Below are 26,648 nucleotides of genomic sequence, written 5' to 3'. Positions count from 1 at the left end.
GTTTACATAATGAGGATGATGCCATAGAAAAATAAACTTTTTTGTTTTCTGCTTTCATTGAGTTTTTAAAGCTCTATAGAGACTGGTTATGTACAGCCACCATGAGCAATGTGAAATATCAAGTACTTCCTGCCATGAGTGAACAGTGAACCTCTCCCCTACCTCCACGTTGACAGGGTCGTAGGTTAAAGAGGAACTGAACTCTGACAGTTGTACCTATAAAAAAGCAGGCAGAGGACTAGTCAAAATATTGTTTGCTGTCTCTCAGCAGCTCACATTAACCCTTTACTGACTTATTCTGTCCTGTACATTTTTCCTCTTGTCACACTCTCCAGAAAGGAGACTGAATCTCATTTCAGAGCTCCTGAAACTAGCAGTCAGAGGCAGCAGTGCCTTAGATCTCCCAGTGTACATATATAGCTGCATGTATAAGGCCTTAGGCACAGGAGTGGCTAGGCACCCTCACATACCAGGAATTGCACTTGTATTTTCAGGAGGAATTTCAGGTAACTGCTTAGGCACCATTAACCTTTCTAAATATTTGAAAAAAAATAACACATTTTCACTTTTTGAGTTCATGTAAACTGTAATGATAAGACATTGACATCTGGGGGCAAGGAGAGATTTCAAAGCCATGTGTAAGCTTCACGTTACTCAGTCTCTGCCTCCCCAACAGTAAGATTCCTTAACCATATTGTTTGACTTTTGTCAATGGAATCAAGCCAAAAATGTTGACTGACTGCAGCCAAGAGGTAGGAGAACCCCCCATCCATGCTGTATACCATGAATGTGGAAATCGAGCATTTAGTGTATGGCCAGCTTACGCATTCTGCCAATTACCCAGCGGTATCTCAGGTTTCCCAGGTCCTTCTAGTTTCTAAATTATCTTTCTCTCTGTCCTGTTCATCCTTGTCTGGTGCTCCCCCCTCCCGCCTGTGCATAGCTGTATATAGGTTGTTTAATTGATTTTTGTTGTAATTTTTCTTATAATTTGCATGCTTTTGTTTATGGTGTTGTATGCCAATCTCACTTCCTTACCATTTGCTATAGTCATTATCATATATTGTATGTACACCTTTTTTAATGTTCTTCATTCACTTTCATTGTTCATTTTCCCTGCTATGGTTACAGCTCTGGTTACCTGCTGCTTGCAGAGGATTTCAGCAGTGGAATCCCTAACAATTAGGCTGCCTGGGTTCTATAAGTGCAGTGAAATACTGGCCTTCCTGTCTTTTCAAATTGCTGTTCAGTTAGTGCTGTGAGAAACTGTGAGCAAAACCAGTCAATTTCCTAAAGCTGAACTCCGGGATAGGCAAATACATGAGATGTGCACATTTTTGAATCTTTGTGTATTTTCTAGTGTAAAACATTGACTGTTTCGGAGATTCTTGTAATAAGACAAGTCGCTTATGCGCCCCCACCCTCCCAGAGTTTTTTGCAGGCAATCTGTAGTGGGTTTTGAAAGGTAATAACTGGATTTAATAGGCATTTGATGCACACAAAAAGGATTTGTATCCTTTGTGGCTATTAAGGAATGTATTTAATTAACGTTTGTGTTCATGGAGTTTAGCTGAATGAATTTGAGTCAAACAGCCTGAGAAGAGTACCAATAGCCCCTTAGGGTTGTTCAGTGCTAACCTTCTATATAGGTTTTGGGAGACGATATGATACACAACTATTAGGGCATGTCCCTTAAGTGGATGCTTATTGTTCACGTTTGTATTGGATATGGTATCTTGAAGCTTAGAAATCAAAAAGTTCCTATGGATTCTAGGTATTATATTTGTCTAGATTGTATCTTCTATAAATCACTGTATATCTTTTCACCAGACTATTGCTAATGCCTATTGTGATATTGAGATTTACTAGATATGGCCACTTATTAATTTAGGGGGTTATTCACTTAGCTGCCGATGGCAGCTGAGTGAATAACCGAGCCGACGTGAAGTGAGCCGAACGCTCATTGTGCACCTATTGGGAATGAATCGAAGGGCAGAGGCAGCAGAAGAGAGCCGAAGGATCAGCCAAATCTACGGCTGGATCCTTCCGCTCTTTAGTGAATAACTCCCTTAGTCTTCTTTGAAAAAGTGTAATACATTTTGTAAGGTAAACATTTGTATATGTATTGAAAACTTTGAGACTGGGGATGTAACATCTAGCCATGTTTTATAATAAGAAATAAAAGTGTTTGTCAGCTTATATATGATGAAATGGTGCTCTCCAAAATGTATTTCCTTCTTTAGTACATGTTATTTACCTGCAATCAATCGCATGGGTACTTTTTGTATTTGAGAAAACTAAGGGGATGTCCTGGTAGAGTGTATAAGTCAAATACATTAAGGCTTCATTTACACCTATATTTTAGGTGTGATTAGGGATTCCTGTGTCCGGAACCTGTACCTGTATATTTCGATCTATTCGGCAGCTTAAGTACTTCCCTACCTTTGCATAATTTTTTGCCTTGTGTCTAAGCCATTTTCCTGTACAATCTTCCCAAATTTGTCTCGCTGCCTGTCAATTTTATCTTAAGTGTCTCTGAGATTATACACTTGAATTTGCAGTGTAGCAAACTACCTGCCTTGTTTGTGTTTTCACATTTTAGTCTATTCTATTAGGTCACGTTCATCTACTATCTTGGTCCTGGCCAATTTTTGCCAAACCATTTTTGAGGCCTATAGCTTTGATATTTAAAAAAATAAATGTAAAAACAGGCAGGGGGTTCCCTTTTAGCATTCCACCTAGACCCTTATCCAAGCATGCAACCTGGTTCGGCAGGAAAATAAGGATAGTGAGCATGTCCTCTTGTACTAGACAAAGCCACAAGCCTTTCAATATTGTGAGAATACCTTGCAAGGTGAGGGTATAGCAATGCCCCCCCCCTTTGTAAAACACCCTTGTCTCACAGTGTCTGCCTCACCTCATGTCCTCCAAAAAGAAGCAGCACTCCCTATCCTTTCTCTATCTTTTTAACTTTCAAAGTATTTTATTAATTTTCCAAAGTAGAATAAAACAATAAAATAGCACATGATGCACAATCAGTATAGCATACAATTGCATTTCAGATTCTTCCACATTAGCATAGTCGAGTAGTAGGGGGGGATCACTAGAAGCCATACACACAATATATAATAGTTCTGTAAAACAGATCATATCTATCACCCTATTCTTGCCAATTTATCCCCCATCAGCAAAAACAAAACTCAAAACAGTCTGAGAGGAATATCTGGCATAGGGATCCGCCTATGTCTGCAGCAAACATTTGTTGTGATCTCCTCCTTATCTATATAAATAGAAGACTTTCTACAGTGTCTGCCTCACCTCATGTCCTCCAAAAAGAAGCAGCACTCCCTATCCTTTCTCTATCTTTTTAACTTTCAAAGTATTTTATTAATTTTCCAAAGTAGAATAAAACAATAAAATAGCACATGATGCACAATCAGTATAGCATACAATTGCATTTCAGATTCTTCCACATTAGCATAGTCAAGTAGTAGGGGGGGATCACTAGAAGCCATACACACAATATATAATAGTTCTGTAAAACAGATCATATCTATCACCCTATTCTTGCCAATTTATCCCCCATCAGCAAAAACAAAACTCAAAACAGTCTGAGAGGAATATCTGGCATAGGGATCCGCCTATGTCTGCAGCAAACATTTGTTGTGATCTCCTCCTTATCTATATAAATAGAAGACTTTCTGTCCAACATCAATGCACTAAACAGCTCACGTGTGCGAGCAAATGAAAAAAAAAGACAGACAAAAAAATGGAAAAGGAAATATATGCTAAAGGACGCAGAACAGCTTAAGAGTCCGAAACGAGTAGCTCCATCCCCGACCAAATAGCCCAACATCTACTTAAACATTAAACATAGTCCCCAGAGAAAAATTCCAGAAAAATTGTTCAATGAAAATTACCCGGTTTCCAGCACCCCGGTATATAACAACCAGGGGGTCCAGGTCAATTCAAAGCTTTTATTAGTATCTTGGAGGATGCTGTGAAGTTTCTCATGGACCATAATCCACAACATTTTTTGTTTAACCAAGTGGAATGGAATTGTTGGCGTTTTCCAAGCCCTAGCTATGGTTATTTTGGCTGCCAACAAAAAGAAAGTAATTAATTTATCCAAAGCTTTAGACAGTCCTGGAATCGGGCAATTCAGCAACACATATTGGGGATCTCGTGGGACTCTCACCCCAGTAACCCTAAATATTAGAGCATAAAGCCGGTTCCAAAAAGGTCTCAATTTGGGGCATTCCCACCATATGTGATATATCGTGCCCGAGTGAGCACATCCCCTAAAACAATGAGGAGAAACCTCTGGGTATATTCTCGCTAGTCTGGCGGGAACCATATACCACCTAGATAAAACCTTATAATTAGCTTCTATTAGTGAAATATTGAGTAAACCAGATGACACACGGGAACAACATTGATGCCAGACATCCAGAGGAATAACCTTTTCCAGGTCTTGTTCCCAAGCTAACATATAGGGTAATTTACTTTCAGATTCTACCAGGAGGGAATAGAGCAGCAAAACTCCCCCCTCTGGCCCACGGCTCCAAGACACCAATGTTCGTAGGTTGTTCCAAAGGGAGACATCACGTTAGGTGTTTTCAAAGAACCTAAAAAGTGTAACAATTGTCTGTAGTGAAAGTATTCCGAAGATGGCATGTGCAAAACCTCCCGACAGTAGGTCAAAGTAAGTGGCTTGCGACCTTTAAAGAATTGTGCTATGCGGTACAGACCTTTGTCTTGCCACCAATGGAACGCTCCAGGAGATCCCCCTGGGGGGAAATTAGGATTGTGGAAGACGGGAGCCAGAGGAGTGTGAGGCGACACCAACCCACCTCCCCTTCGGAATGAGTCCCATACCATCATAGAACAGGACAAAGTCGGGGCCATAATGACCGGCCTCTGCCTCAGGGACATCCACTTCAAGGTATCAATTGGTGTACCCGAGGCAGAGAGAGATTCCATTAGGATCCAATCTAGTGTATATCCATTGTCATACACAGAGGAAAGCTGAGCCACCCGCACTGCCTTGTAGTATTGCAAGAGATTGGGGACACCCAAGCCCCCTGTCCGTTTAGAACAGTGCAGTACATTTTTCGAAAATTCACAGATCACTGCGCCTTCAAAATGAGGTAGTAAGGTTTTTAGCATAGAAGTGAAAAACGGAACCAGGGCCGAGTTGGGGGCATAATAGGACAAGAGTGTAACTAAGGTGTCGTTTAAATGTCCTTTCAATAATAAATATCGTCCCTCGGGGTCTCCTATCTCCAGCAACGAGTGAAATGAGACATTTTTAGCAAGGCAAATGGCAACCCCTCTAGTCTTGTCGGAGGCATTACTCAGAAAAAACTGAGGGTAGTATTGCTATATGAAGTAAGCTAATTTGCACTCCAGGTCTGGACTCCATAAACAGTTTTCTCTGTACTTATCCACACCGTTCTATTATACTTAGTGACAGCAGAACAGAACAGAAGATGGAGGTCCCTGAGAGGTTAATGGAAGCAGAGTCGTTATCCTAGTTCAGATAAAAATGTTATGTGAATAAATAAGGATTTTGTAATATGACCCAGAGACTCTCTTAGAAATCTCTCTTAAAATATACTCACAAGAGTATGATGTATGGTGCTTTAACCATATAAAGGAAGGGTCAAAGCACTATATATCATACTCTTATGAGTATCTTTGATGGCTTTCAATTCACTTTTCACTCAATAAATGGTATTACACTTATAGGTGGCGCTCTGTATATATGTTTTCTTCTAGAAATCTGTAATCTGTTGATGCAACAAATGGCATAATATGTGGCACATTCATGGAACTGTCACTAAAGTGTATATGAATCTGTTGCAGAATTGTCTCAGACAGAATTTTTTTATGACACCATACTTACACCTGCAACACAATTTAATCCAGCATGAAAAAGTTCTTATTTACCTTCACTTTTCTTATACCCAATATGAAATTCCTAATTAATTTGCTGCAGCTGTTAGCACCAGATTGTACATAAGAACTACCTGATTTCATATCACATGATGGAAATAGCAAGAAAACTGTCACATGGCTTTCATGGATTTGGTGCAGGACTTTATCATTTGTCCATAAGGCATGAAGACTGTTACAAATCCTTTACTGAATCACTCCCAATATGTTTTTCAAAGTAAAAGAAAAAAATGTTTTTTGATTATGAAAGTTGAAAGTTTAAATAAAGTATAAATTAAGTCTATAGCTCAGAAAAGCCAGTCAAGCTTCAACTTTCATTTTATATTATGTACTGAAAAAAATTCACATTGAGTCTTACTAGGGATGCACCGATACCGATACCAGCATCGGTGCCGATAGCGTGTATTTGGGCGAGTACTTGTATTCGCACAAATGCTCCAATAATTACCCCCAATACCGAAACTACAGGTCAGAAGGAGATTTCCTCTAACCGGCAGTGCAGCAATGAAACATGGAGCTTGGCTTCCCAGGTTGGCTGGGAAGCCGGTTTCCCGGCCAATCAGCATTGAGCTGGCCACACAGCATTTTGCCAGCTTCCCAGGCAATAAGGAAGCCAGGGTAATGACATGCTTGCCAGCTTCCTGATTGGCCAGGAAGCCAGCTCCATGCTAGCGAAAGTACCGGTATCGCTCCTCGCTATCGTTGAGTACCGAAAGATAAATATTGGTACCTGATACCGAAAAAACTGTATCCATAATTCTTACCGCTTACTTAAAGTAATATTAAAGTCAAAAGGGTTTCAAGCTATTCCAAATGCTGATGAAATCTCGTATAATGGATGATGCTCCTTGGTGTTTGAAAGTTTTAATTTACAGCAGAATCAGTTGGTCTCTTGAGCGATGGCCCCTGTATCTTGGTGGCTGTTTTTCCTTTCAAGGTCCTATGGAGCCACCCCTGTGTGTGCTAATACGCTGTTTGTGACTCCACAAACACACAGGCACAGCAACAAAACCCCCATCTATGAGCAAAGATAAGGAAGGGAGGTCTCCTCCCTTATCTATGCTCATAGATAGGCAATTGCTGGAGACTGCTCTGTCCCATGTGATGTCATACTGGACAGGAAGTTAAGGGAAACTGTGTGACTGTAAGGGCTAGATTAACACCATCCTCAGTGCTTTCCAGCTTGATTTCAGCCGGAATGCACTGGATCATCACACTCTCTGGCCGCAATGTGATTGGCTGCACATCAGTGCCTGCGTTCCGGTGCAGTCAGAAAAAGTAGTGCATGCACTATTTTTTCTGACTGCAGCAGACCGGAATGCAGTCACTAATGTGTCACACATTCCCAGGGCCGGTGCTAGGATTCTAGGCAAGGTGGGCAAGGTGCATTTTTGCGCCCCTAGGTGCCGCGCGTGTCGGTATCCTCTGGCAGTCGCCGGCCTGCTAAATTAGGACCCCACCTGGAGCTCCTCCCACTGGACCAGCGCTGACTCGCCGCTGCTCTCCCGCGCCGCTTGCCGCTGCTCTCCCGCACTGAAGGTAAGTGGGGGAAAAAAAACACTAGCGCAAACATCGGGGCATTTTGACAAGTACATTACTTGTCAAAATGCCCTGTTTTTTCCACCCTCACCCTGCAGCGCCGCAAGGCGGCCGCCTGACTTGCCTTGCGGTAGCGCCGGGCCTGCACATTCCCGTGCAGCCGATCGCATTGCGGCTGGAGGGCATGTCTGGGGTGCCATTGAGTTCCATACACCACCGCGCCACCTCCCACCCCAAAACAAAGTGAGCCAGCCAGAATGTGACCCAGTGCATTCTGGCCGCATTTGGGCTGGAACGCACTGAGGATGATGTGGACTAGCCCTAAGCGCTTGGGCAAAAATCTAAAGAAATATTTGTTTGATCTGACTGAGAGTTTAATTCTACTTTAAACATTTTTGTTAGTTTTAGATAGAGAATGAAATAGAAACTAGGGATGCACTGATACCATTTTTTCCAAACACAGTACGAGTGCCGATACTTTCCTGAAGTACTTGCTGATACCAATTATCGATACTTTTTTTTAGTGTCATAAGACAGTTTTTCTAAAATGAAACAGATGAATGATTTTAGGACAGTGGTGAAGTGCCAGGGTCCGGTCGCAGCTGCAAACGCTGCGATCCAGGTAGTCCTGTCACTGACTCCAAGCTGTAGAGGGATTACAAATGCCAGCATTACATTATACAGCAATGCAGAATGGAACCAGCTAAAGCGGACTATAAATCCCAGCAATACATTATACAGCAATGCAGAATAATACCATTAGCTACAGAATACTACACATTCCAGCGATACATTATACAGCATTGCAGAATACCATCAACTATAGAGGACTACAAATCCTAGAAATACATTATACAGCAATCCCGAATGGCAACCGGCTATAGAGGACTACAAATCCCTAAGGTCTCAGGAGGTCTTGGTATCAGAACTTCTTTATTCAAAGCCCGGTCCACTTTTATTGCTGATTGTGTTCTCGCTAGGGTAAATATACCCTCTGTGTTTGTCCTGGTGATTATTGTCACAGAGAGAGAAAGTAATAGGAAAACCAAAATTCTCAAGTTATTAATAAAATAGGAGGGGAGGGGGAAATCTTTAATTGGCGAAACTTGTTCCAGTGACTTCCTAGGGATTTCCTATCAATTCCTATTGTGTCTCTGGCACAGGAAGTGAAGGGAAATCTCCCCCCATGGTACACGCAAAGAGACAGCAAAAAATAATTGTATCGGGGTTTTAACCCTACTCTATCCAAAACTTTTAAAAAAAGCTTTGGCTATACATACACTTTAACCTACTTGCTATGCTACTTTGAACACAATGGAAAAATCAGCCCATCAAGCATGCTTTATTTTCTAACATGCACTGAAAAAATAAAACTAGAAATCGTAATGCAGATGGATCTCTTTAAGATTTCACACCCTACGGGAAGCCAATACAATAATCAGATGATGAATGCATACAATAATTAGCATTAATGTAATATTTATTTAATGCTAACTTGTCATCCAGGCAAATGGAGGTTACGCATTGCCCAAATTAGTTATCATGCATTGCAACCCGCAGAATTGTGCTACTCATTTATTCCTATTAATTCTGACAGTAGGCAGATAGGTTATACATGTAATAAGTGGCCAAAGGAAGAGGTGACAGAATTTTGATACTGTCCAGAGATACATAAAAGATCACCATAGCAATTACTTCTGCATATCTTAAGACTTGATGGTGCATATGACTTCTTATATTACTATGGTGTCTATATTCATTAATGTGATATTGGACAGGTAGTGTGTGTTTACTTCTGCTCTGGACTTGCGTTATGACACAGATGATGATGAATGAGAAAGCACATATGGGTGAAGCCCTCCAGTTCTGTCATATGCAGATACGATTATCATGCTTAATATGCTATGGTTCAGTACAACGTTGGATAACGATGTTTTCTTCTTTTTTTTTCTCCGCTTGACAAATAACATTCCCTTTCTGCATTTTTGAAATGTGGGTGGCTGCTATAGCAACAGCAGGCTCTTCTGGTTGAAAATAAGCCTTTTCAAACAGTTTTTTTTTTCTCCCTTTCTTGATGAGCTGTGCCTACCTGAACATTATCGCCGTCATTGTACGTAGAACATCAAAGATCAAATGTTAGATTATTACATTGCACACATTAAACTTTAATGTATTCTGCATTTTGACAAGATGAGCATAAACTCTGGAAACAAACAGACAATTTGTTCTGTGTCCTTGTGGAAAATCTATTGCAGGAATGAAAGTAAACTTGTAAATGTGCTAAGCGGGGCTTATTGAGATACAGAGTTTACGATGTAATTAATTAAAGACAAAAGACAACATTATTTTGCTCTGCTTTCCGTGATGGCAAATCACATGCATGCCTAGCAGAACACTGCTCAAAAGAAAACACTAAACATTTTATATTGACAGTATTTACCTTTTCTCTTTTGTTTTACCAACCCTAATGGATTGCTTTGTAAGCTGGCTACAGGGCAGTTGTGTGGGCAGGCACAATATGACCGCTCTTATAGCAGAATATATCCAAAGTGGAACTAACCTCTAGAAAAAAAATTGCTTTACTTTACATGTAAAAGAAAACAAACTATTTCTCCTTTCTAGCATTTTTATTTCCTCTGGTGTACACTCTGGGCCCATTCACAGCATGTGAGATGCCAAGAATGGAGCCCGGTGCCAGGATGATGTATCTTTAGGGTGCATGCACAGGATATACACTCAATGGCCACTTTATTAGGTACACCTTGCTAGTACCAGGTTGGACCCTTACTTAGGATGGACATGGTCAGCAACAATACTCAGGTAGGCTGTGGCATTTAAAAGATGACCAATAGATACTAAGGGGCTGAAAGTGTGCCAAGAAAATATTGCCCACACCATTACACCATTACCACTAGCCTGAACTGTTTATAAAAGGCAGGAAGGCTCCATGCTTTCATGCTGTTCATGCCATATTCCGACCCCACCATTTTGAATGTAGCAGCAGAAATTGAGACTCATCAGACCAGGCAATGTTTTTTCAATCTTCTATTGTACAATTTTGATGAGCTCTTACAAATTGTAGCCTCAGTTTCCTGTTATTAGCTGATAGAAGTGGCACCCGATGTGGTCTTCTGCTGCTTTAACCGATCTGCTTCAAGGTTCGATGTTTTGTGCATTCAGAGATCCTATTCTGCATACATTGGTTGTAACGCGTGGTTATTTGAGTTACTGTTGCCTTTCTATCAACTTGAACCAATTTGACCATTCTTCTCTGACTTTTGGCATCAACAAGGCATTTTCGCCTAGAGAACGGCCACTCACTGGATATTTTCTCTTTTTAGACCATTTTCTGCAAACCCTAGAGATGGTTATACATGAAAATCCCAGTAGAACAACAGTTTCCAAAATACTCAGACCAGCCCATATAGCGCCAACAATCATGCCACTTTCAAAGTCTCGTTTCTTCCCCATTCTGCGGTTTATTTTGAACTTCAGCAGATTGTCTGACCATATCTATATGCCTAAATGCATTGTGTTGCTGCCATGTGATTGGCCGATTAGATATTTGCATTAATAGTAGTCAAATAGATGTACCTAATAAAGTGGCCAGTGAGTGTATATTAGTAGTGGCTGCCCAATGGCTCAAGAGAGAAGACAATGGTCTCAATAGAGAAGGAGGAGAAGATGACAGCAGTGGGGGTTCAAGCAGCAATGGAGATCACAGAGCTGTGTGCTATAGGTAAGTCTGGCATAATGTGGTAGAATGCTATAATGTGCACATACTGTATGCTGTTCATACTTGCACATTATAGCAGGAACTGCCTACCTTCGGTCATGTTACAGTTTCGCTTTAAAACACTGCATATTTCTATACAAAACTGCAGGTTTATTTCAGTGGAAAGGGGAGAAGCCAGAAGTCAAAATAAGGACAGAAACACGGCCAAAACTGTAATGTTCATTAGTAAAAGTTGTTATGTATTTATTTAGATAGTTACATCTTTTGAGCTGGTCATGCACAGCTTGAATTTCAACTGATTCCTGCTGAAACAGGTGTGGTCGGCCTGGTGGCATCACTCAACTCAACAAAAGTCAGGTTTAAAAACTGAAATAGCCAGGTGGAAAATTGTTGGTTGAACAGATTCTGCATCTATTCAAATGCAGACACTGCTCATGTATTCAGACAGCTGTGGATGATGTGGCTGTCTGAAAATAATAGTCACCAGCGGAGATTTCTCCATCCGCGCATGAATGGGTGAATTGATTGACTTCTTTCATTAAGCCCACATGGCTACAGGTGCATGGGCAGCCTTAGTTGGTGCAAAAATTGAAAAAAGGGCATCAGTCATGAAGGGGTTAATGTCTATTTCAAGTGTGATAACTGAAGAGCTTTTGTAGAGAATACAGTGATAAACACCAATTACACTTCAAACACATCTGGCATGAAATATTTAGTAAACATCATTTGACACTGACCTTTCTGCTGAGTACTGCAATATCTGTTGTGGCTGCTGATGGGTTGAAAGTTTTTTTTAGGTGGCAAAATCCTGTGTAAAAAGCTGGTTAGAAGGCATTACACTGTGGCCAATTCTGAATCATGTGAAGCTGGAAATCCTTTGCATGAATGTAACGATGTAAGGGGGGATTCTACAAAGATCACCATTGTAAGAGGTGGTTCTACACTGACCACTTATGAAAGGGGTGCTTCTACACTGACCACCAATGCAATAGGAGTATTCATACTCGCCACTTATCTTGGAGGCTCTCCTCAAGACAAATATGGTACACTTGGCAAGTATGCCAACAGTTTCTGGCTGAGGTCAGCAAGGCATTTAGCGGTGACACCCAGTCATTCACATATTATGTGTTTGACAGTCAGGTGCAGTTATTATGGACAGTAAAGTTTCTAGCTTGCTGTCCTACCCACCAGTGCCATCTGGCCCCATCTTCATTGACGCTGCTTCTATGTTTCCTGTTCAGTTTTGCTTTATAGTGGTATAGTGCCCATAGAGGTCACATTTTCTGGGTCCAAACATCTGGAACCTAGTCCTCCATCTTTGAACCTGGAAACCTTATGATTATATGGTTCATACTCTGCCTCTGCAAACCTGTTTTTGTGTTTAGCAATTAGAATCTGATTCTATAAACATGTTCCAACCATGCACTGTACGTTTAGTCAGATATGCATGTTTAAACAATTAATGGACAGCCCCTGAAGCTAGTCTAGCAAGGGTTGGAGGTACAGGCCAGGGAAGGTGTATCAAGCAGGAACTGATGTGATTGGGATACATACTTAAAGCACACCATTTTCAGAAGGAATTTAGTAAAGGCAACCTTTATATTTATCTTATTAAAAGTGTTCTTTAAGGATGGTAGAATAAGGAATTCCAAATCGCTAAACTCATTAGGCAGGCTTACACTTATGACAATGCATGGTTGGCTTTTTAGGGTGCACAGTTTCTGTTACCTATTTTGTGATGTGCCCCCAGTGCTAGAGCTATTGGTCACCTTTGTGTCAAATATACCCAGCAAGCTTTTGACACTTCACAGATTATCAGCCTTAAAGGGTAATTTATGTCTATCCCAGCTGATAACCTCTTCCTTGTCTGAGATTCTTCAGACTTTTAAGGCTGACAGCAGTGTGTGCTCTATTATTGCACAGCTGGGATGGCAGATGAGGTTGTACAAGAGCCATGCGCGTACATATATGTGGTTCTTAAATGAATATTGCTGTTGACCTCTGCATGGCACAGATATTCAGTACCTGCAACAAACACACATATCTGTCATAGTAAGTCATCTCTGTGAATGGTCACATCTATTCCAGATAAAGTCACTAAAAGAAGAAATGTTAGATGCTCTGCCAACATCACTTTTGCAAATCCCTATAAAAGACCTTCACCAAACTGTACACTTGTCAATAGAAATTAGAAAAGTAGCCAGAATGGCATATTACTTGTTTGACTCAAAGGTATTTTCACAATTAATTGTTTTAGATACATATGGCCAATGGATATTAGGTCAAATGGACTGGTTAGATATTTTTAGATATTCATCTGTGATAGCCTCCTGTTCATGTGAATGTTGTTCATTGTTGAACAATGTTTTTTTGCCATGCTGATCCAATGATATTAAAATGTTCTACGTCACTGGCTTAGGTGAGCCAAAAGGAACAAAAAAAGCCCTTCATTGAACCAATGCAAGCCATCCTACATTCTAACCAACCAGTGCAGGAGGAAAAACCTTGACTTTTTCTGGTCAGCTGCAGCATCATAATTATGTTGCAAATAAGGACCATGTGCTACCCAAAAAGTAAAGTGTTAATTCAATATGGTACCATGCTGTCTGTTTGTACAATGATGCTTTTCCTTTGAAGATCTGATGTGAAAATCCAAAAATATGAGTCTGCCACCCCTGTACCCTTTCTGCTTATTAATATATGTGAAGTCAGTTCAATTATATTGACTTAAAGCATATCTAAAGCCAAACGTTTTTTAGGGTCATGTTTTTTTTGTCAACTGTGTCCCATTGGGAACATTTTCCTTCTCTTCATGCCCCAGAGATACATAAAGAAATGAAAGGAAAGGTCTCCAAAGTAAGTGGAATCTTGGAGAGTCTAAGGACTCTGTCAGACAGTTTTACTAAAACAAGTATCCCTTCTATTCCTGTTCCAGTTACAAATCAAAATGTTGGATTTCCCCCCACTTTTAGTCCCAAAGGCAATGGTCACCAGGACAAATAGAGAGCATACACATTTACAACACAGGTTGTAGTGGGGTTTTTAGAGAGGACTCCGATAATTTGAAAATCGTAGAAATGTATTGAAATTCATTAAAAAAAATTCCATAATAAAAATTAAAAACAGTGCTCATATACATACATGATTCTTATGTCCCTAAGCGTATTACTTGTTTTTACATTTCATACATATTCCATTCCCTTCCATTGGGGAGGGGATCACATTCCCTTCTACAAACCATGAGCAATATCTGCATGCACCACATCTCTGAAAGCCCTTATCTCCGCATTTCGTTCTCATTGCTTCTGTTTGGTAGAAGCTGTGTGTTAGAGTATTCCGAAGTGAAGCTGTTTTTCTAAAAACTACCTCTGGTCTATCCTTCACAAATTTATAAACTCTTCTATCCTCAGTGAGAAGATGCCAGTGCTTGTAGATAATTTTTCTTAGTTGTCCATGGTGTCTCAAACATTCTATTCACTATTTTCGTGGTTTGTGATTCTTGATCCCTAGGTAAGTGGCTGTACAATGTAACCATAGTAAGAAGGAAATATGTATAGCTAAATAACAAATTGAAATATAATATAGAAAATTTTAAAATATGAATCACTGATAAATTATGAAATTATTTATGATGGATGAACACTCTGATAAACAATGTATCATCTATTTACAACTAGATTTGTGCCGAAAATATACAAAAAAAAACCTGAGGAAGACTACGAGCGAAACACGTAGGGGCTTAATGGAGCGGTACAACACTGCATATGAAACTCAATGAATTATAGGTTATCCACAGTATGAAATGAAGTATGAATCATATATGAAATATGTATGAAATGTAAAAAACAAGTAATAAGCTTAGGGACATAAGAGTCATGTATGTATATGAGCACTGTTTTGAACTTTTATTATGGAATTTCTTTTAATGAATTTCAATACATTTCTACGATTTTCTCCTCTCTAAAAACCCCACCACAACATGTGTTGTAAATGTGTATGCAATTGATTAGATAGATTGGAGTGAGGTCTCAGACTACCTGGGCGGGTACTTTGGGAAGTGCTATTTTGGAGGACAAATAGAGAGGGTAAATCTCCCCAGTGGGACCAAGACAACTGAAGAAGACTTACCAGGCTGATAACTACCTACTCTATCCATAGCTAAAATAAAAAGTTTGTGCTTTAAAATAGAAGCAGCAGCAGAGTATATTTTGAGAAGATTTTCAGATTATGAGACTGTGCCACTGGCTGGCTGTGTCTGCTTTATATTTTGTATAATTTGAAATCCATTTGTGTTCAACCAGAATTGATTTTCTGCAATCCAACAGTGCTTATGGCACATTTTCTTTTTACGCTAGTGTGAATTTTAATAAATACCTACAGTATTTGTTTTATATGGTAAGCACACTTATTGGGAGTATCATAAAATTGCATAAAGCAATATAAAATGTAGAAAGAATTCTGGGATTGGCAAAACATTTATTAAAAGATATATTCATTTTTTTCCTGGATAAACCTTTTAGAAGAAAAATGTTTCTTTAAAGTTAATGGGCATACAAAAGGAATGGAAGCTTGTCAGAGACATTATGCAACTTCTGGGTATTGTGGACCTAAATAAGCCTATGCCAAAGAAGTAAGGACTTCTGGATAAATGTTAATTTTGCATGGCAAGTCAGTACAAGAATAGCACTAAAGCTAGCACAGAATGCATTTCAATTAAAGAGTAAACACTCCTCTCTCACATCCCTGTCTGGCAGGGCAAAAGACCTGTTTTATTTTTCTTTTTTTACAGTTAATTAACACTTAAAGGTCTTGTCCCTCTCCCAGCCTGTGACCGGACAGTTAAAGGTGAAGCATGCAAACTGATAAGCACATCTCTCTGTCACTCAGCTCTCTCCTTTTATTAGTATGCACCTTGTTAACATATAAAAACTGCAACAAAATGATTTGGCTCCTACTTCACCCTTCTTTGGTCTGGGTTCTTCTTTACAGGGGGTTGCAAGAGGGATTTCAAAAAACTGATACAAAGTCAACTTCAGGTACTTACATTGAATGCATTAAAACATTAATGATGTATTAATGAATACAAAGCTGCATTTATTCTTCATTTTATATTTACCTGAATTTCAGCTTGAATTCAAAGGTAGCATTTTCAGATACATCCACATTAGATTCAAAGGAAAAGGGATTAACACTAAACAGAGCATGTGAGCTCAAATGCTAATTATAATATATGTTCTGAAGCTGTACTTTTAATATGAATTTTGTGTTACATAAGCTCTTCCATATACAATCGGTGATCTATAAAGGTAAATAAAAAGGCAGACTCAGCTGTAAAAAGTTCAGGTTGTTATTTATGCTGTATAATAAAGTTATAGAGCTCCTGTAGGTTTTCAAGGTAATTATTTTTGTGGTGACACCTTATTAATTTCAGCTCAGTGTCAGCAATATAAACTTGCAAGATTCTGCTTTCAGTCAATAGCAATGCTGATAGTTTGTCATCCAAGCTAGTGTGCAGCTTTGTTGGCCCTCGAGATAGCCATTTTCCCCAATGAAGCTACTCCATGTGTTATTTCTAATGGCAGCCGGAGGCTCATTCACACCAGCCTGCATGCTAAAATTATCTGTTAGCATGTGGGCTGGTGGTGGGAGGCGTTGGTGCCTTGCATTGTAAAAACTTTATCAAAATAGCACAAAGTGACATTTAATTAATTTCTATGCACTGTGTTTCTAAGGCGGATGTGAGTTCTGGTGTGGTGTGGAAAAATACAAACATATTGGGGGTGATTTACTAACCTAAACACACGCACGCACCAGGTGCGTGTGATTATCACACAGCAAAACGTATTTATCAACCAAAAAGTCTCTAAAAGCATATTTCCACTAATGCCATATATGGAAAAATCATGCACATGATGCATATATAATGCTGCTTCACAGTTTAGACAAAAATGGTTAGCTCATCCATTTACATTCCTGCATTCATCAACGCAAGCAACACAACATAGAGCTAATTTACACAACATCACCTTGCAATTCATGCAGGGCTTTGCACAACACACCTGCTGGGTGTGTACACACTACAAAGGTGTCTAGATTCCACCAATAGATCATGCTGGGAGGGAACACACTACAGAGGTGTATACTTGTTCGTGGCATGTTTATAAGGTTAGTAAATCAACCCCATTGTGTTTTAAAAAAGGACTCTCACCCTTCCCCCAATGAACTACACAGTGACCTACATGTCTGTGGGCTTATAGTATACACCTGCCAGTATAATACCTGAGCTTGCAACAAAGCAGAAGCTTTTAAATAGTATTAAACTCTCAAACTTTTTTCAATAATGATTCCAGAGCAAACAAATATACATTTCCCAGCAAAGTATCTCTTTACATTTTTGTTCATGCACTAACACTCATCATGTTTCCAAACAACTGGCTCAAACTCTGTCAGCTCTGCTTCCCTGAACTTCCTGTCCAATACAAAATCACAAGGGGCAGCACAATCTCCAGCAGCTGTACTAGCTCGGAAAAGGGAGAAGGGTGAAGCGGGGAAAAGAGGAAGAGAAGAGAGGAGCAGAGAAGTGGCTTGCCTTGCTGTGCCTGTGTTTTTGTGGAGACACATACAGTTTACTAACACAAGCAAGGGTGTCTCCATATGACCTGAAAGGGAAAGGAGCCACCCTAAAAAAGGATATCAGGGCCAGTGCTCAGGGGACCAGCTGATTCTGCGGAAAGCTACAAATTTTAAACATCAAGAAGTAGCATCCACTGTAAGTGATTTAATCAGCATTTGTAATATCTTTAAAACATTATGAGGGGAATTTATCAAAGCTGGAGCAGCTGTGCAAGGCAACCAATCAGCTTCTCTTTTTAATTTTCAAATCTTAACTGAACAAACTGAAGACAGAAGCTGATTGCTTACCCTAGGCAACTGCTCCAGATTTTGTCTGCTCCAGTTTTGATATATTCCCCTCTATGATTTTAATATCACTTCAAGAATGAAAATTCCCATTACTAGAAAATTATTTCTGACATCGAAGAGCTGTTTTTAGTATGCCAGATCTGGCAGGGAGCATAATGTCATAAAGGTAAAATGCACTGATTGTTCTTCTTAGGGAAGCATTTATCAATTTATAATATAAACCTTGAATTAGATTCTGTTTTTTCATTATATCTTAGAGATACATTATTTGTTATTGTCATTACTGTTATTTTACAAGAAGCAAGGGAGGTAGCATGAATCAGTAGATTCAGTGAATCAGTGGCGCCAGTAGCTTTAGAACAGGAGGTTAGCCTGTGGTGCATAGCATCCTGGTTAAGGAAAGGTGTGCATGGAGACAATGGGTTAACTTTACAATCCATACAGTTGGTGTAAGGGTTGAGGGTCCCAGGAAGGATTAGTGTGAGAATAGTGTTCAGCTGGCCATACACCTTACAACCCTCCTTGCAATTCTAACACTAACCCTTACTGTAACCCTAAAGGTGTCCATACACCTTACAATTATCTGCAGATTTTCTATGGTCAGATGGAAAAAGTGCAACAGATTCCTCCATCTATGCTAAGCTGTGTGGATGGAGTAATCTCCACCTGGGCCAAGCTTCCGTAATCTTGCTAGTCGGCCCGCTGGCTCTAAAAACACCTGAACAATGCCTGCATCCAATCAGATTGTTCAGGTATTTTGACAGCCAGTGGGGCCAACTAGCAGATACTGAAGCTTGGCCCAGTGGGAGATTCCTCCATCCACACAGCTTAGCATAGATGGAGGAATCTGACCATAGAAAATCTGCAGATAATTGTAAGGTTTATAGGCACCTTTAGGGTTACAGTAAGGGTTAGTGTTAGAATTGCAAGGAGGGTTACTGTGGGGAGTAGAAGGAGAGTTAGTGTGAGAGTTAGTTTTAGGGTTACAGAGAGCGTTAGTGTTAGGGAGACATGGAGTGTTAAGGTGCTCACACACTTTGCGATAATCGTACGATAATCGCAGGAAATCCCGCAATTGTACGATTATCGTAAGGTGCGTGGAAGCCGTGCGACCTCTATTACTGTAAGGTCGCACTACTTTTATCTTACAAACATGTTCGAAAACCAGCCGAGAATCGTACAATTTTCGGCGGGTGTCTAGCATGTTCGTAAGATAAAAGCCGGACAGGCCGATGTGCGCAAGCGCACACTGCCCGTTCGGCATTGTGGTCGCCGGAAGCCGGGGCGGGCTTGCGATCATCGCAAGTACGATCTGCCTGTCCAAGATAGGCAGATCGTATGTTTTTTTAATTACCTTACAACCATCGTAAGACAAAAGTCTTGCGATGGTTGTAAGGTGTGTGCCCAGCCTTAGAGTGAGGGTTAATGTTAAAAATACAGGTAGGGTTAGTGTGAGGGTCACAGAAAGGGTTATTTTAGGATAACAAGGAGTTACAAGGAGAGTTATTATGAAGATTAGTGTTACATGAAGGTCTAGTTTTGGGGACACAGGTAAGGTTACTGGTAGAGTTACAAACATAGTTAGTATAAGGGCTGTTATTGTTAGGGCTATTAGAAAGAGGGTTATTGTGAGGGTTACAAGGAGGGTTAGGGTGATGGTTATGAGGAGCGTTAGTGCTAAGATTACAGAGGGGATTCATGTGAGGCTAACAGGAAGAATTAGTGTTAGGATTACAGGGAGGGTACCTGTAAGGGTTATAAGGAAGGTTACTGTGAATTTAGCTTTAAGGGTACTACATCTAGCCACATGGTGCTCTGGGCAAATAATCAGTGCCAAGCGCAAACCCTGAAAACTAGTGTATTGGCAGTAGCAATATTAATTGGCTTAGTTTTAGGTGAGTTAAAGGCTTACAGAGTTTAGGAACATTTGATCTCTAAGCTACCTAGTTAAATTCAAAAATAGAGCAAAACCTCCCACATGCTCAAGTGGGAAGCTGATCTTATTTTGAATGTATCGGACAGACAATGGGGAGTAGCAATTAAGGACAACGTATCTCATCTATTGTGCATAGATCACTGGGATAATGCCCAAAAGATAATTACTAGGTGGTACCTCACCCCATATAGGTTAGCTAAAATATACCTGACATCTTCCCCCCTGTGCTGGCGTAAGTGTGGCCAATTAGGCAGCTTATCTCACGTTTTTTGGTCCTGTAACCTACTAACAGATTTTTGGCACTCCATCTCTAAGACTGAATTTACAAAAATTGACTCCCCGCTGTCACCTGAAATGGTGCTCTTAAGCATCTCCGTTGACAATTACCCTCCCAAGTATAGATCAGTTGTTATGCATGTTTTATTCTCATCGATCCCCTCCCCGTTCTATGGGACCGGGAGCGATGCAGATTGCATCACTTCCGGTCCCTGGGCTGTCAGTTCTGGGCTCCTGGAGCCCAGCTATAAGCTATTGAAGTGCGATCTGCACTTCAATAGCTTATTTCCAGTGTAAAGGTGACACTGGGGGTCTTTTGGACCCCCAGCATCACCTTAAAGAGTACCTGTCACCACCATCTGCTATCACATGGGGGGCTTGTAAGTCTACCACCATTTTATTCTATATGGTCTTGGCATTCAGAAAATATATAATGTTGGGGGGTTTTAAGTAATTTTCAGGCCTAAAATGTGGAATATAACATGGGTACAAAAAATGAAAAAAAGGCCTCAGTCATGAAGGGGTTAAAGTGTGATTGTAGTTGACTTTACTCTGTTACACAATGTGCCGTTATCAAACGGATTGAGCATCCATTGCTCATCCTCACTGTCCTTCCTATCCCCTATCCTCCCCCACCTGTCTTGCTCTTTCTTTCCATCCCCCCCAACCCCCTTCCCTACCCCTCATACCTCCTCTATCTAACCCCTCTGCAACACCCATCTCCCTTTCTGGGTTTTTCTTTTTTTGTAAGTGTTGATTAATATGTATGATTCCAATTTATGGTACTCACGCGAGAGGATCGGTCACCTTTTGATTTCCAGGTAGACCATTTTTGCTTTTTATGATTCCAAATCGGAATGGTTATCTGCTCTACTAGAAGTTGTTGTATGTGACTCAAACTTACTAACATTCCAAATGTGTATCAATAATCGGATGAAATCAATATTGTTTGTGTTGCAGATACTATATACTTTAATAAAAATCTAAAGTTTAAAATGAAAGATAGGTTAGAAAATGTTTTAAAAATATATGAATGACTCTGGACCAAGATGTGGTTTAAAAATAGCATTGTGCTGAAATGTATTATATTAACAGATTGTGTTGTACTTATATTTAAAGTACACCTGTTGTAAGATAAGTATGGAGGCTGCCATTGCTGGGCTGCTTCTAAAAATGCTAGTTGCCAAGCTTTGTTTGGCCCTAATAGAAATATGTCACAGACTCAGAAGTATGCAGTCCAAATTTCTTACTTCTATACTTTTTTCAGGCCAATGACTCAGAGAGCATTAAAGACCACGCATCAGCAAGGTTCTTAAAAGAAGAGGTCATCAATGACAGCCTACATAATTCGCCAATGACAGGTGTAATTTAACCTGTGGCGTTTGTCTGCTAAAATAATGCAGTGTTTGATTAGCAGAAAGCAACTCACATCTTTCTAGAAGAAAATGCGATTACTTTAAATGGGAAAAAGCCTTGGTGCTTTAACAGATCAATCATCGGATCAGGAAAACAACACAAGCCCAATTATTTTATTCACACTAACAGTTTATCTGCAGCATTACCATGACCAATATATTCTACAGTATATAAGAAAAAAGTTCCACAAGTCCAGCACACTTTCCCTAGCCCTGACAATTTCTAAACTTGCATCACAGTAATTAAAGATGACCTTTGAGTTTGGTTCAAACATTATTTCAATGTGCACCCAAGTCGTTTGCAGTTTGGGAAAATGGCAAACTAGTGCGGCATTTTGCCGCTATAGAAAGCTCTTACCTATAATGCACTTATTGGTCAGATGGCTTAAAAGGACCAAATTGGGGGTTTTCTTATGTGCCGGGTTCCCAGGAGACTTGGAATATATTTAGAGAGAGATAAAAATTGAGAGAGTGGGAGTTTAGATTTTTATATTTGAGTGTAATATCATTTTTCTAGGGTCTTTTTTTAATTTCAGGGTCAACAGTGTGAACTTGTTCCTGACACAGGCAAGGCTGTCCTTTGCAGCACACCACTGCATACTTTAGTGCAGTTTAGTCAACCATATAACCACATTGTTAAGTACACCAAAGCAGCACATTCCCAGCCCCCCTATCATTATAGCTGATTATAGAGTTAGGCAAATCTGTACCCTATATTCAAATTTCCTGGGAGGTCTAACGGGAGAGGCAGAGGTTCTGCATGAGTAGAACCAGAGGTTCTGGCTGCTAGACCTATCCTTGTAACCTCTCTTCACTTTGGCGGCCTAAAATACTGTAAGTTACCACGTCCAATAGAGTGTATCGGTTGAGAGTATGCTAAGGGACAGTCCATCACCAGAGTGGAAGGGGAGAGAGGCTGCCGGGAACCGTCTAGCATCCAGGCAGGACCGAGGTTGGGATAAGTATATCTTTGCTATTTTAGACCCTAGACCAAAACAAGCACTTAAGCCTTTAAGTAGGTTAATACAATAAAATATACCATACAGCTGAAAGGGGATCCATTAAATAACATGCTTTCTATGATAGAAAAATACCACATACTTTTGCTAAATTAAAAATCTTTAACAATGTTATGCTGTAAACAACAATTTCACTGCACTTTGCTCAAGGTCGCAAATGGCTTTGTCAACAGTCCTCCTTTCTCTGTGCTTGCATCAGATACATGTTTGAAAAAGTTGAAAGCATAGCTGCATGCGGTTATAGCACAGATGAAACACAGAAACTAAAGCATGATATGTAGATGAAAGAAAAGCACATAGGTTATGTATATATAAAAATGAAGTTCAGCACTTCTAAATCATGGACATGGAATTTGCATGCAACAAATAAAAGTAAAGATGAATTCCTTCTCTCTGTGTAAATATTGTATTGGATAAGAGATTATTACAATATAGAAGTAGAGGTTAGCATGATAAACAAGAAGCGCTTCTCATTGGTTAGCATGGTCAGAAGCGCTTCTCATTGGTCAGCACAGTCAGGTGACCGTGCTGACCAATGAGTCCTCGCAATTTACAAGTGAAATTTAAAATCCCTAGCGTAGGGCTGTGCTATGGATAAGTACAGGCTACAGATAATACACGTATACAAGCAGAGCGGAAGAACAGAAAAGTCCCTTCCTTATTTTTGTTTTACCTTTTTTTCTTCACAGAAGGAAAATTAACAGAAATTTAAAAAAAATGCAAAAGTGTTGGTAAACAAATAACAAATCTCCAATTCCTAAAACGTATTCTTTCAAAAATTCAGCTCACGATATTACCTACCCATGTGTACCCTCCCCTAACTTTTCTATTTTGATCAGTTGCAAGTCTATCTGTTCCTCCGGCTATGCCAGAGTGCTTGGTATAATCCCTATAATCCTAAAATCTGACCTCTCCTTTCAGCACCACATTTAATGGCCGTCCAAGTTTTGCAATGTAACATGTTCACAATATGCACCTTTTTAACCATTGTCACCACTAAGCTACACAATCACTCACTTCCTATCTCTCACAACAACAATTGACTCTCCTCATTGGCCTACCATGCTATCCCCCCTTCAGTCTATGATGAATGCTGCTGCCAGACTTAACCAGCTTACCAAGCTGAAGTATCTGGAACCCCCCCACCCTGCATATCTCTCCATTGACTTCCAATTAACCAAAGAATAAAATTCAAAATACTAACAACAACATTCAAAGCCATCCACAAAATGTTCATCACCAACCTTGTCTCAAAATATCACCCAAACGTTCCTCTAGCTCCTCCTAGGATTTCTGGCTCTCTATCACCCTCATTAACTCATCCCATGCTTGCCTTCAGTACTTTTCCACAGCCTCCCCATCCTCTGGAGCTCCCTACCCCAACCTGTATAGCTATTACCTACTCAGTCTGCCTTTAAGCGATCTCAGAAAACTCATCTCTTTAGTAAAGTCGTTCCCTTCTCTACCCAACAACTGAAATGTTACTTGCTCAAACAACTCATCCCCACACAGCTTTTGTGCCACTTGCCATTCCCTTTTAGATTGTAAACTCTCATTAAAGGGTCCTTCTAACCCTCTTGTCTTAACTTGTATTGTAACTGAACCCTCTCCCTTTATTTTGTAAAGCACTGCACAAGCTATTGGTGTTATGTAAATCCCAAATAATAACAACAACACTAACAATAATAATATACACAAAAAAGGGACAAATGCAAGGAACACTTGATGGAGAAAACTAAAATTGCCCCTCCCCAGTTCTGTCTAAGCAGTTCAATGAACACTACTGAAATGTTCCATTTCCACTCGATTAAATAATTAATTTTGAAGAAAAATCAATTCTACCAAAATAAATATGCTAATCCCTGAAGTCTAACAGTTGCTGCCATGTCAACTACCTACCTTGTTTATGTAACATTTTTGGTCAGTGCTCCATTAATTAAGTATGCAAATAGTCAGCTGTGTTTACTACGACATTAAGAAAATGTATTTTTCAACCCACCAAGTGTAGGAGCCCTGAAATCTGTGTACAGACTACATAAAAGCATAATCACATCAGCTGTTAATGAAGGTAGACATAGGACATTGCTAGTGGGGAAATCACCTCCCTGGTCAGCATGACATGCTATGATAGTCACAATGCAGAGGAACGTTAAAATGTAGTCAATGTCCTGTGTCTTCTTAAAAAAAGAAGATTTAGGTGCCTTAAGGTAGAACTGTGGCCAGGCCATGGGCATACAAATTTTTACATATTGTTAACGAGCAAAAATTAAGCTTTAAAACAATCCGTCTCTGACCTCTGCAGCTGTAGACACAATGGAGCAATTCATTCTCAAGTTCACAAGAGGAGCATTTAAGTTGTCCAAGTTGGGTTTCAGCAATCTGCTTTCCACCCTCCCAGGACCCTCCCTGCTCCATGGGTACATTAGAGATCAGACGGCTCGCAGGCTACTTGGTCTCTATTGGGAGGGCAGAGCAGAACAGAACAAGCTAAGCATCTGAAATGAAAGAGAAAGTGCTTCTGCTGTAAACTTTGAAAATACATTATTCCACAGTGCCTGTAGCTATAGAGGTCAGTGATGGCTTGTTGTAAAGTTAATTTACTGCTATATAAAAATATGTAAATATTTGAATGTCCATAGCCTGGCCACATTTTTACTTTGATATATATTTATACTATTTCTAATAATATTTATAGTTTTTTACAATCTACCCTTTTCTCTCTTTTTGAAGATGTATATCACCAGCACGGTTAAAGCCAAAGGGACACGGCTCGCCAAACCTGTCTTGTGTCTGGGCTTGATGTGTTTGGCATTTCTTACTGGAATAAACAGGGTGGCAGAATATCGCAATCACTGGTCAGACGTCATAGCTGGCTTCCTCATTGGAATATCAATAGCAGTGTTTCTGGTATGTACGTATTTTCTTACACAGTGGTAAAATGTACTTAGTATTAGTGCTGCTCTGTATTTATTTAGAATGCTAATAATGCTAACAAATACCTAATATTTGCTTGTTTAATTCAGGTTGTTTGTGTGGTAAACAATTTTAAGGGAAGACAAACAGAACAGGAAAAATCGCCAATTGACAACTTGGCACAGATGCCAATGATCAGCATCCCACGGGTAGAAAGTCCCTTAGAAAAGGTAATCTTCTTTCCTAACCGCTTATTAATCTTAACGTTCATTGCTTTTAATTCTATATGTCAGAAGACATGGTGCTTTGCACTCACATTCACAGGTATGGCCTTGTATACTGTATGCTTACAAGCCAATATAATGGAATCTAAGGATGGGTCAAAGGCTCCTATTGAGTAGGAAGTTCTGCAATATAAAAGTACAGTATCTCATGGCAGCCTGTTAGAATAAATCTTTCCTTGGGCTGACAAAATTAAACTTCTGACAAGCGAAACAAAAAAGGCAACTGCTCCATTTAATTAATCACTGGCTTTATAAAGCAGGTGCACATGGACAGCGCATTTCACAGAATAATACAATGCAAACTTATCCCCACTGTGTCAACAATTTACACTAAAAATAGAGGTTTTAGTTGCATACATTTGCAAATATACATTATGTGTGGAGGTCACACTTCCTCCTCAAGGCGTCTCTGTGAAGGATGGTCCCTAACTCTAGTATAACAGAGCCTCCATCCTGGGAAACCTATAGCAATAAAGAAATTGAGGGCAAGTATGCTTTGATCTAACCTTTTCCTTCTTAAAGGTACAGAGACACACCAGAAGCCCAGTACAATACAATGGCAGATGAAGACCTCCAGTGTGTCTCTGCATCAAATCCAGCAAGTAAAATAATAAAAATTAACCTGATGTAATTTAATGGATTACTTATGGT

General features: G+C 39.9%; 1 protein-coding gene across 1 annotated transcript in view; it reads left to right on the top strand.

Annotated features, from left to right (window-relative positions):
• Positions 1-25,943, top strand: part of PLPPR5 (phospholipid phosphatase related 5) — a gene marked incomplete at its 3' end in the record, with an annotated part of 61,163 nt that extends 35,220 nt beyond the window's left edge. Inside the window, exons 4-5 of the mRNA XM_018574484.1 lie at positions 25,531-25,707; positions 25,824-25,943. Coding sequence (XP_018429986.1) covers positions 25,531-25,707; positions 25,824-25,943 — 297 coding nt within the window. The remainder of the gene's footprint in view (positions 1-25,530; positions 25,708-25,823) is intronic.
• Between the last annotated feature and the right edge of the window lie 705 nt (positions 25,944-26,648).

This window comes from Nanorana parkeri, unplaced genomic scaffold (assembly GCF_000935625.1).
Source record: "Nanorana parkeri isolate BGI_ZX_2015 unplaced genomic scaffold, ASM93562v1 scaffold2990, whole genome shotgun sequence".
Classification (NCBI taxonomy): Eukaryota; Metazoa; Chordata; class Amphibia; order Anura; family Dicroglossidae; genus Nanorana; species Nanorana parkeri.
This window is presented reverse-complemented; position numbering and strand designations above follow the sequence as displayed.